The 12,148-nt window shown below is 34.5% G+C and overlaps 1 protein-coding gene across 5 annotated transcripts; it reads right to left on the bottom strand.

Moving 5' to 3' along the window:
• Positions 1–4,052: 4,052 nt before the first annotated feature.
• On the bottom strand, positions 4,053–12,148 carry LOC120625471 (nuclear transcription factor Y subunit alpha). 5 transcript variants are annotated; one of them, XM_039892561.1, is made up of 10 exons: positions 12,035–12,148; positions 11,488–11,604; positions 10,920–11,090; positions 9,179–9,242; positions 8,205–8,330; positions 7,686–7,783; positions 7,014–7,196; positions 5,811–5,893; positions 4,920–5,010; positions 4,053–4,387 (listed from the first exon to the last, which is right to left on the bottom strand). In XM_039892561.1, the coding sequence occupies exons 3-10, from the start codon at positions 11,079–11,081 to the stop codon at positions 4,316–4,318; spliced, it is 879 nt and encodes a 292-aa protein (XP_039748495.1). In that variant the 5' UTR covers positions 11,082–11,090; positions 11,488–11,604; positions 12,035–12,148; the 3' UTR covers positions 4,053–4,315. The 5 variants fall into 5 exon arrangements, with proteins under 5 accessions (XP_039748495.1, XP_039748496.1, XP_039748497.1 ...); XM_039892562.1 differs by lacking the exon at positions 12,035–12,148 and adding an exon at positions 11,870–12,011; XM_039892563.1 differs by lacking the exon at positions 12,035–12,148 and adding an exon at positions 11,700–11,816.

The raw sequence follows: 12,148 nt of genomic DNA, 5'->3' as shown, positions 1-12,148 counted from the left end.
GGGTTATAGATCATAGCTGACGCGTGCCGTATTCTGAGAGTTCTTAGTATGAGTTTTTGAGGTTAAGATTGATATAACGGTTTTTTTTAATAGTTTAAAATGTCAATGTGAGATGGTGATAATAAAAATAACACCCAGGTAAGTTTGTTGTGGACTTCTTAGACCGGGGCGCGTTTGAAACCCTCTCTTCTTCCTCTCCTCAGTTACATTATACACGAATTTTTTGTAATGACGCATGAAATTGGCCATCTATGGCTCCATAGAAGGAATTATGCTATTTTTGACTTAGATTCATTTGGTGGCGAATTTTGCGTCGAATTAATGTTAACCACAGTAAGTGGACACCAAAGCGTATTTTAATAACTTGTTTTGGAAGGCAAAGGTCTATTGAATCTAGCGTCTGCTGGACCTGTAGTACTGTTTTTACGCTGACTGCGTATTTTTGTTATTTTAACAATACAGTCAGAAGTAAAAAGACCCAAAACTTGTTAATCTAGACATACATAGTGCCAATGTTTTATATTTATTTATCGCTGGCAGGGTTAGCTGCAGTAGATCTTCAGGAGAAACTACAGGACCATTTTACTTACTTTACTTTTCCTTCAAATCAATCCAATCGTAAAATCATAATATATATTAGTTTATTATTTTTATATTTATTGACGTGACAACGTCTTATAATTCGATGGAGCCGGCTGCACGCACGAAAAAACATGACAACATGCGGCGTTACCTCGCTCTGAGGCGTTCCATTTAAGACTTGAAGTGCAATCGAGAGCGCGGAACGAGCGACAAAGAGACACAATCGGCCTCCGCGCTCGGCAGCGTTCGACATCTGTCTCTCTCTTACTTGAGTGAGCGATGCGTTCGCGTGGACAGCTGCTATACAATAATACATTGACATGTTTTCGTCAAGTATGAAGTGCAGTGAAAAGTAAATGTCGTGTCAATTGTTTATAGCAACGATGATGCTAGAAACTATGTACATTGTAAAAAAAATTGAAATAATTGTATTCATGCGTACAAATAAATGTAACGTGATCAATTCAATTGTGATTTCAATCTATCTACTTTCTATATCCATACAAAATATCTATCAAACAAATAAAATTTAAATTTTCTTTTGAAAAATGCAACCATTCCATCAGTATTCTCTTATGACGTTGTCACGTTTAACTATCGTCAGTAAACCGAATTTACAGACAATCAATTTTTTATATATATTTATATATATATATGAATATTTTATTTTATGTTTTTATTTGTGTATATTTTGTTTACGTATTCGTATGTAGTTATTTGAATGTGGTTTTATAATAATTTTACACCACCTTTTTGTTCACGCTCTTTTGTCTCCTAATCCTAAGGTTTCCTGGCAGAGATCGCTATTAAGCGATAAGGCCGCCTTTTGTATTCTACTCGTTTTTTGTTTCTCTCTATTCGTCCTTTATATTCCTAACTGTGTAGTGGTGTACAAATAAAGAGTTTAAATAAATAAATAAATATTAAACAAAAATCACCTTCTAGACCAGGTCTTACCCTCTACTTCTGTTGCAGCTCTACATAGTTCTTATAAGTACGAAAATAAAAAATAAAACGTTTTGTGCAATATGTATATTTTGTACTTTGCGTTATAAAAAATCAATACAGAATCTGTTCATATTATAAAAAAATATTTACATTATTTAAAATCACACATCCCATATATGAAAAGTATAACTACCAAAAAAAAATTGCAAACAATAAATAAATTCTTGAGGATATACCCCTCACCTTTAAACCTTCTTATTTAAAGTAAGTTTAATTCTTATTAATTACGATTTAGTAGTTTCTTATTCATTTTTATTTACAATAACTAGCCCATCTTTAATACATAGCCCTGGTATGACTTACAGTTAGAAAAAGAAAAAAAAAAACAATTTATAAAAACTATAACCACAAAGTATAATTTGGTACAATATATTAACTTTATTATAAACTCAATAATGTAACATTTCAAATCACTCAATCATTGGCCAACAATTTTTTTATTCTCCATTCAAAAAAAACATCAGTCAGTATAATAGAAAATAATTCCAACCGCTACATGCTTAAAATACACAACAAAAATACACTGAAGTGAAGAAGTAAAAATGGTTTCTAGTAAAGAAAGTTTGAAGTGCTATCTATCTATCTTGTAATGAGACCCGCTTCGACCCTCCAGGATCTTTTGTGCTCTAAGTGCTAAAACAATCAGGTATTAAATAACAGTAAATATGAAGTCACACAAAACACTGATCAACCCATACAAGAATGAAACATGTGACCAGCTAGTATGGGCCGGGAAACATTTTCTCCAGGAAAAGGACAAATTTTTTATCTCCCAGTTTTATTCACTCTCCAAACCTAAGCTTATGGGCGGACATGTTCTTCAAATAAGTAATATAAGTGCAATATCAAACAGTATTTAGCAGTTTCATTTTTGTGCCTTTTGGAGTAGAGACTGGGACAGTGGGGTCTGGAGGCACAAGCTCTTTTCAAAGAATTATCGAAAAGGGTTATCGAGTCTACCGGTGATCCTAGAGCGGGCAATTACCTTGGCCAACGAATCGAAATGCTGGCAGCATCTTAGGAACTGTGTCTTGCTGCGGTGGTTTCAAATGTTGTTTAGATGTTTTAGATTTTATTTACTTTTACATAATTTATTGTAGGTAATGTGATAGAAATAAATAATTATATTTTGAGCTATTTAGTAAAAATTTACAGTTTAATCACTTGAAAAACGTAAGATCGTATGTTACATTGTTAAACAGATACACCGTAACAAACAAACAGGGATAAAATTATTTTTTTCGCTGTTGCTGTGCTTTGGGCAAATGGACAGTTAAATTTATCCTTTGTCAGTGGATATAATTGGGGCTGACAATTTAGCTCCCTGCCTATGCTAGCCATTTTAGCCAACCAGTTTTTTCTTCATACTCAATGAGTAATGTATTCTGATTGTGTCACTATATTGTATGAAATAATTTATCCCATTAATCAAACAAAAGTCGTAAAATCCGTCAGACTAATCAGTCTTTGATGGGCTTTCACAAAATTATTATTCTCTATTTAATTTTGGTCCTAACCTAACCTTAGGTCAATAGCTTAATTTTAAGAATTTGCAATGATGCAGAAAAAGTACAATAAATGACTTTAAGACTTTAGTTTGATTATTGGGATAATATATTTCACACTCAATTAGTAAGTTAAGTAATTAAAATAATTAAGTGATTGCCATGGGTTAAAATCATAGTAACTTAAAATACTGATTAAGTATTTTTTGCCACATTTTACTCAATTTATTATAAGAGAGCATATGGATCCAGACAAGATTTAGTAGTCTGAGAACACAGGAAAGCATATTAAGATTTATTTTTTGTGTCTTGATATAGAAAGCATACATAGTCAGGTGCAGCCCAATGGACAGCAGCGTTATATACTAATATTTGTTTTAATAAATTGAGAAGTTTTTGTAGAGGTCTTTGTAGAGTTGTTGTATATTAAGCTTAATTTCCTGTAATCCAAAACAACCAAGTCAAGTTTGTGTGCTTTTGTGGTAAACCAAGCCTTATTCATAATATTATTTTTCGATTAAGAGCACTCAAATACTCTGAATGCTTGCTTAAGACAGATTTTGCAATAAAAAATACAAAACAAAATATATAACGTGTAACCGAGTTACGAAATGCTTTCGAATGGTGCATAAGGATATTTCATAGGGAATCCACCCTGTAAAAATATTAAATAAAAAAAGTATATTTTTTTCCATACAAACTAATTAAAATCATTCTTAGTATTTACTTATTAACCACATTGAAGATAAAAGACCGACACACGCATAGTACCTACGCTACGCGGCGCGTACCTAATAAAGTGACAGGAGTCACTTGATTTTAATTTTGCATGCAATGTAAGGGCTGTATCTGATTTCTTTTAGTAAAAATTATGGCAGTGGTTAACTCAAAAAATATTAGCGTTTCGGTTTCACAGATAAGTCTTAGAGAAAGCATGTGAAGTAATATTTCAGTCATTAATGTACCTCTAAAGCATGTGAAGTAATATTTCAGTTTTTATTTACACATTGCATGTCATTTGAAGGTGCTGGGACCTAACATAATCAGCATGCGGTTCTTCTTGCTTCCCTTTTGCTGTACACTATTTACACTTCACTTCCATTGTAAAAACAATTTTACACCGCTCCACAACAATGTTTCTCCATCGCAAGACCTTGTTCTATACGCCCCCCACGTTGCGGTCACACATTAATTCAATCTTCTTCGAAGCTCAGCATCTGCTATGTGGAACCCAATGGCTGCGGGGCAAGCCTCCGCCATGTGTTGGCGTTCTCTTGCATATCATCTCCGTCCTGGAATATTCAATTAATATTTTTATTAAAATTTTTTTTTACTACTCTACAAGTTAGCCCTTGAATGCACAATGCATGCATGTGGTGGTAAGCGTTGATGCAGTCTCAGATGGCGGGCTAACCGGATAGGGAGTATGGTAGTCATACCCCTAATTGGTTTCTACGTAACATCGCACCGGAACTCTAAATCGCTTAGCGGCACGTCTTTGTCGGGATGAGGATAACAATGTGGAGAAGGAAAAAGGTCAGGAACATACATGAAGACAGCTGTGCTAGGTTTAAATGGATCTTCCAGCCTGCCAGCATTGCCTGTGCGTTTCTTTTTATCTCTAAGATACAGCAAAGATTTTATTTATTGTTATTTATTTATTTTATTTTATTTATTTTATTGATTGTTATTAAGGAAAAACTAGATAATCTTACACAAGAAATTTCACTGCTTTGCCTGTCTGGCTGTGCTGATGACTAGTCACGAAATTTTCTAGGATTGTAATTTTTTTATTTTACTTAAGATTTAGAATAAAGAAATTACCTGAATAATGGTGATAGAAACAGTTTCTGGCTTTATGTCTTCCATCAACTTTTGAGTTGAACTGCCTTCTTCTTCAGCTTGCTCCATGTTCCTAGAAAAAGAATTATAACTTTTATTAATGATTTAACACTTGGAGGAGTTATCAATTATTATAAATAAATTTTTAAAAATTATAAAAGAAGCAATGTGTCATCTGTGGACCTTTGAAAAAGTAGATCGAGACTGCAACGTTTCCTACTAGATGACGCTACAGTCGCTATAAGACTGATGTGAAAGGCATATACTAATTTCGGCATCGACGGTAGGAGAGCCGTAGCTTATTTGGATAAAGCGTTCAGGCCGCGATTGCCAGAGAGTTGCAGGTTCAAATCCTATAGGTTCGAAAATATTTATATGCACTTTATATTTATAAAAAAAAGAATTATAACATCAATTTTACCAACTTTGATAAATTAATTTCTTCTTTACTGAAATTTAAGTATATTTTAGTTAATACGCATGTGCCTTGCTGCGCCCCACGGTGATTAGGTCGTATGGTTTCTTTGTTAGGATGCGCAAGGAGGATATTTGGTAAAATTACGTATTTACATGCAAGCCACCCTTGAGTATTTGATGTTTTTAGGTCTTGTTAAAAGAACGGAGAGTACTCTGTTCTTTTAACTAACTCTATGCCAACAATCCACTCCATTGGTAGAATTGGTCCATGAAGAAAGATACAAACAAACACTTTCGTATTTATTATTTACGTCATTCCACTTAGTGGGGGGTCTATCCACAGCAAGCGCTATTATAGGTCTGGTGTCGCCATTCCAGCACCTTGACCTCAACAGTCATTAGTTTAAATCACTAATGGATCTCAACTGAGGATTCTTTAAAGTGTATCAAACTCACTTTCTACTCCCAGAATTAAACCTTCCACCTTCACCCCGTATTCTGTTCATTGCATGTCTGTGTCTAGACTCGTGGAGATATTTCTGGAAAGAAAAAATATGCAATAATTAACAATAAATAACTATTGACATTATATTTCATTGAAATAGGTATGGATTATTTATTATATCCATATCTTATATCTTTAAACAAGCAATTCTTATATATATATAAATGGTATCTAGGAATTGGCTCGAACGATTTTCATGAAATTTGGTAAACAGGGTTTTGGGGGTGATAAATCGATCTAGCAAGGATTAATTTATAGAAAATGTCATTTTATTCGTGTTTTATAGATAAATATATATATATATATAATTAGAATCTCGGAATCGGCTCCAACGATTTTCATGAAATTTAGTATACAGGGGGTTTCGGGGGTGATAAATTGATCAAGCTAGGATTCATTCGTATTGGAATCTCGGTAACATTTATATTGGACATACGACTATTTTTTTAACCGACTCATTCGCGGACGAAGTAGCGCAGGTCTGCTAGTTGTTGTTTATTTTCAAAAAAATTGCAGCCTTGTTAAAAACTTCCCTCATACAAATTTTTACACAGTAGTGAGATTGATTTTGATTTTTTTTTTTTATTCCAATACAAGTTAGCCCTTGACTGCAATCTTACCTGCTGGTAAGTGATGATGTTGTCTAAGATGGTAACAGGCTAACCTATTAGGAGTATGGCAGTTATATTAAACCGATCCCACGTAGATGCATGTCTTTTGTCAGTAGGGTGGCAACTAGCCACGGCCGAAGCAGACCAGACCAAAGAACAGTCAGATTATCAATTCCCGAATTCGCGCACGAATGGTTCCGCACCGTTGTGATATAAAAATGGCAAAAAATCATGTCTGTTGTAGGGGAGTTTAAATATATATATATATATATTTTTATAATTTGTGACTGTAGGAGAGCCGTAGCCTAGTTGGAAAAAGCGGTCAGGCCACGATTGCCACAGAGTCCCAGGTTCAAATCCTGTCAGTTCCGAAAATTTTTATATGCATTGTAAATTTATAAAATCAAATTATATTTTTTTTGTTCTACAGTATATGTTGTTATAGGGACCACAGAAATACATCACCTGTGAAAATTTCAGCTCTCTGACTTAATAGTAAGGTCCGGTTTTACTCTTTGGGTACGGAATCCTGAAAATACTCACAGGTCGCTCCTTAGGTATCTTCCCCTGTTCATGCAGCTTAGCTCTGGCAGCCCGCCTCTTCAGGATCCTCTTATACTGTCTGGCATTAACATACAGTAAGGGCTCCTCATCAGAACCTGCTGTGGAGGATGTGGCACCTTCTGATGACGTGGAAGCGGCAGTAGCACCGCTGTTGTTCACCATCTACAATTGATTTATAAAATGAACTTTAATTTTTTGGAATATCATTCATAATTTTAAAATTGATTGATCATTTGGAATGTGTTTTCGAGTTAATATCGCTTATTGGAATTTTATAAATAATGTCATTCGTTCCTTGCAATCTAGGAAACTACCTCATACTGTTGTGCACAAATTTATACGGCGGCCAGCTTGGATTTTAAAAATATCCTATTCGTTCTTAGCCATTCGCAAAACCTTGAAAACGACCGCCATGTTGCCAAATTGACCATTTAGCGCGGCAGCAATCTTAGATTAAAAGAATGATATCATTATAAATATCAGAAATTCACAAATTTTTGACAAATGTTTTGAACGTTTGTTAGTAGTTTCCGGACTGTTTTAGCTTATATATTTACTGTGGCACGATAATGTAATAAAAAATACCTGCAAGGTAATGCTGAGGTAACTGTGAATTGCCCACTTGATAAATAATGCATAGAAAATAATTACCATAACAATATTGGGTTGGTTGACGATTTGCTGTTGTTGCACTGCATTGCCGACACCGGCAACTTGTACAAGGTTGCCATTGAGGTTTATGAGAGTTCCTGGAAAACATAATACTTAAAATTAATTCATTGTTTATAATTTTAATTTTTTTAATTGCAAAATTAAAATAAAACTTTTCGATTTTTTGATTAAAAAATAATGATTGTAGACAACGCACAACTTCCTGGGAGATGTGTTCCCTCCAACAACTAACTTAATTATTAGGTACTAGCATTTGCCCGCGGCTTCGCTCACGTTAAGTTCAAATTTTGATTTGGTATCTTTTAACTATAAAGGTTTAAAAAAATGTGTTGCTGCTAATAGAAAAATATGAACGTAAAATACTTAAAAAATCAGAAACCTTCATATAAATTTTCATGGAATTAACTTAAAAAATAAATTGATAAATGAAGGATTTTCTACTAACTTTCGGTATGCTTGTCAATAATTTAAAAAAAAAAGTGAACATAGCCAACAAACCAGGTTGAGGAATGATTTGGTGCTGGTCCAACTGCGGCTGCGGGGCACTGGCGGCCGGCTGGTAGATGTACGTCTGTCCGTCCGGAGTCTGTACCAGCTGCATTGGCTGAATGTTGTTGCTGGCACCTGAATATCAATACAAACATTGCACAATTAATTGAGAAAGGTATTTTAGCTATATTTGAAAACCTCAATGGCGCAGCGGTATTCGTCATTGTTTTAAGTTGGAGATTCCGGGTTCGATACCCGGCAGGGGCAATATGGGAATTTACAATTCCTGTATTTTCTTTGGTGTGGTCTGGTGGGCCTCGGTCGTGGCTTGTTACCACCCTACCGACAAAGACGTGCCGCAAAGCGATTAAGCGTACGATGTTGCGTCGAAACGGATCAAAGATATCCAGTGGCGAGAAAAGGGTTTTTGACCAGGGATGCATAAAAAAGGAAGATGGCATATGATGGCATTGTTAAATCCCCTTTACGAGTTATACATAAATTGTAGCAGTGTTTTTGTGCAAGTATGAAGGGCACGCCACTGTAGATATGTTTAATATAAGTGCCACACGCCCTAACAGGTTAGCCCGCTACCATCTTCATCTCTACGTTAATAGTTGAGCGTCAAGCCTGCTATTTCAGTAATTCTTAATCTTATTGAGATTTTTTTTCAATATTATTTCATAAGACTATCCGACAGGTCATGTGATGTCACAAGATTGTAAAAAAATGTTGTATTGGTATTGTTAGAAAAGAATTAACTTAGAACTTTGGGTCTACATTTAGCAAATTCTCAGAACATACTTCAAACATTTAATTGAAATTCCTTGTATATCTATTGAATCAAAATTGGAAAATAAAATAGTCATCATTTCAATATCTTTAATTTGAGATGATAAAGGAAATCAGCCATACAGCCTATTGTTTATTACGTCCATGCAAACTTATACTATCGGTTAGGATAGTCATCATACAAATGATACCTTGAAGACTGGACAATGGTAGGACTTGTAACTGTTGCAGTTGTTGACCACCTGGCGTCGCCACCTACAGAACATTTAAACTATTAGATCAGTAATTAATAATTAAAAACTGTTAAAATATCATCACCATCACCATGATCATCGATTAAAGTCCACTGCTGGACATAAGTCATTTGTAGACAGTTCCACAACGAACGGGCCGCTTGTTTCCAGCGGCTCCCAGCGACTCGCTTGATGTCGTCTGTCCACCTCGTTGGGAACAGACCAACGCTGCGCTTATCGGTGCGGGGGTCGCCATTCTAGCACCTTGGGACTCCAACGTCCATCGGTTCTCCGAGCTATGTGCCCCACCCATTGCCACTTCAGCGACTGGCTCAGCTATGTCGGTAACTCTAGCGGAACGTGACAATGAGTCATGCTTTTTCGTACGTTCAGCCGGCGTTCATTAAAATATATATGAACACTTCAGAAGAATCTATTTCTAAAAGCTTTATTTATTTTGGCGGCTTTATGTTTTAGTTTTTGAGCACTACATAGAATACCTACAAACAGACATACTTGATGTTTCAGAAGTGCTTATTAAGTATTTATTTTTATCCTAGCTAAAATCAGACTACTACTTAAATAAAAATAGATCTTAGTTAGTATTGTATGCTAATCTTTGACCAAAATTTCATTACAGGTACCAATTCAATAATCAGCAACTTCTAAAATCAAAAAGGTAATATTATAGTAAAAAGAAACACTACAACCTGAATCTGTTGGTTTCCAATCTGAATGCATGAAAAAAGAAAACATGGTAAATTTCTGCGATACATTAGTCATATTTGTAGACTCTCTTCCTACACACTAATAAAAAGATCATAATCATCCATATCAAAAAATTTACTGCATGCCATGAGTTTTTGTAAGGAATTCCTAAGTCCACAGTCTTGTGTTGCTTCTTTCCAGCAGCTCTCAGCTTGGTTAGACCAACGCTGGGTTAAATGATGACCATCTTTTGGTTCTTAAACAATTTACCCGTCAATTGCCAAACTACATCAGTTTGTTTTAATTTGATTATTTGATACTAAGATTCTTTTGTTGTTGGATTTTAATGCTCACATACCTACTAATATTATATTATACTAATTTATACTACTTAATATTATAAATGTGAATGTAAGTTTGTTTGTTACGCTTTCACGCAAAAACTACGAAACCGATCGTCATGAAACTTTGTACACATATTTTTGAAGGTATTAGAATTAATATAGGATGCTTTATATCCCGAAATTAAGCTCAGTTCTTTTGGGAGAGGGGTAGAAGGTGTTTGAAGATTTTACACCCTAACGCCGTCAAATGATAACAAATTTAAATAATTACTTTTGTACTTCAGATGTTATAATGTCTGTTTAATTTTGCCCAAATTTTTTTGATGACATGAAATGACGGCAGCCAACCCGTCATTTAAGGCTTAGCTATCCTAAATACATAAAGTGCGTAGAATTACATCTAAATCAAATGCCAAATGTCTTTCGAAAAACAAAAAGGTAAAGTTAAGAAAGGGCAAAAGAATGTACCTATAATGTAAAGCTATTCCTATTTTGCTACAGACACTGAATTTGAATGACAAGATTCAAAGAATTTTATTTTCATTCTAACACCTTGTGCGAAGCATTTTGTTGACTGTCAAACACACATGTACAATTTCTTGAAAAAACCAGTTTTTTGAAGTTAACTAATTAAAGTTAATGGTTACCTGTATGGTGGGAGCAGTGGACGGTATTGCATGGATGACAATCTGCTGTCCGTTCGGACCTTGAATCATGTGAGGATTGTTATTCATTTGCAGCACTTGCAGTTGCTGACCATTAATTGTCATCACCTGAGCACCGTCAGTCTGGATTTGCGCGTGCTCCATGGTTGTTTGCTGCAACATATTCAAGAACTAAATAAGTTTGCTGCATTTTATTGATAAGAGAAAAATAAAATAAAATTTAAGTAAAAAATAAAAGTCCTCAATTTTGTTTTGTTTTCAGTTTATTCTATTACAAAAAAACCTAATAATAACAAAATATTTGGATTGATTTCATGAGTTACACGTGCAATTGACAAGCATACAGTACATGATATAATAAGATTATTTGGTAAACAGTGTATGTAAGTTGTTGGTGGAAATAAATAAATAAAAACTTTACAAAAACAGTGATGTCAAAACAAAATTGTATGCTACTTAATGTAATAGTGAAAGTTAGTGAGGGTGTAGGATTATATTTATTCATTTTGCTAAATTAAATTTAAATTGAAAGTTTCCCAATTGCACCTACTAGGTTAGAGCCTGGGACCTCCCACAGTAAACTACGGCACTCACTACTGCGCTAGGAAAGACGTCAGGTATTGGTACGCACAGCGTACCACTACACACAGAAATGGGTGAACTCCTACTGTAGTAAAATAAAATCAAGTTAAAAAATAAATAAGCATTCAGAATAAATCAACGGCAGTCGACAGTAAAAAAAATATATTCTAATATAATTACAGATTACAGAATTTTCTTCTAGGCTGTTGTACAGCACTAATCGACAGTAAAAAAATCTTTTCTAATATAGTTACAGAATTTTCTTCTAGGCTGTATAGCACTTAAAAGAATTAGACAAGAAAAAATCATAAGTGTCAAAATAAAGTATTATCAGAAAATTAAAGGCCTACGTCATTTGCCCGAGGCCAACGAAGCGAACGTAACCAAAATGGCTGCTTTTCATGTAATTCCCTCAGACATTGAGAAAACTTTACACCGAAAACTAAAACTTTTGATAAATAAAAACACCGGCTCAACCATCACAAAACAATAATCGTCGAATAAAATGAACTTACATTGGATATTCCTCACTGGTTTTCCAATGATTGGTTGACAAAGGATAGACCAATGGCCGAAGTCAATGATCACAGGAACGCAGTAGATTGGTTCGACATGTTACCACTCCCAAA

The sequence above is a fragment of the Pararge aegeria genome, chromosome 7 (genome assembly GCF_905163445.1).
Source record: "Pararge aegeria chromosome 7, ilParAegt1.1, whole genome shotgun sequence".
In the NCBI taxonomy this organism is placed as follows: domain Eukaryota; kingdom Metazoa; phylum Arthropoda; class Insecta; order Lepidoptera; family Nymphalidae; genus Pararge; species Pararge aegeria.
This window is presented reverse-complemented; position numbering and strand designations above follow the sequence as displayed.

Bases quoted from the DNA above. Each gene is read 5' to 3' on its own strand.
- LOC120625471 (XM_039892561.1), bottom strand. From the start codon at position 11,081: ATGGAGCACGCGCAAATCCAGACTGACGGTGCTCAGGTGATGACAATT. The intron at 9,243-10,919 runs GTAACCATTAAC...AATGTTCTGTAG, and splicing joins CCACTGCTCCCACCATACAG to GTGGCGACGCCAGGTGGTCA. The intron at 5,011-5,810 runs GTGAGTTTGATA...TTCTTTTTCTAG, and splicing joins TTTAATTCTGGGAGTAGAAA to GAACATGGAGCAAGCTGAAG.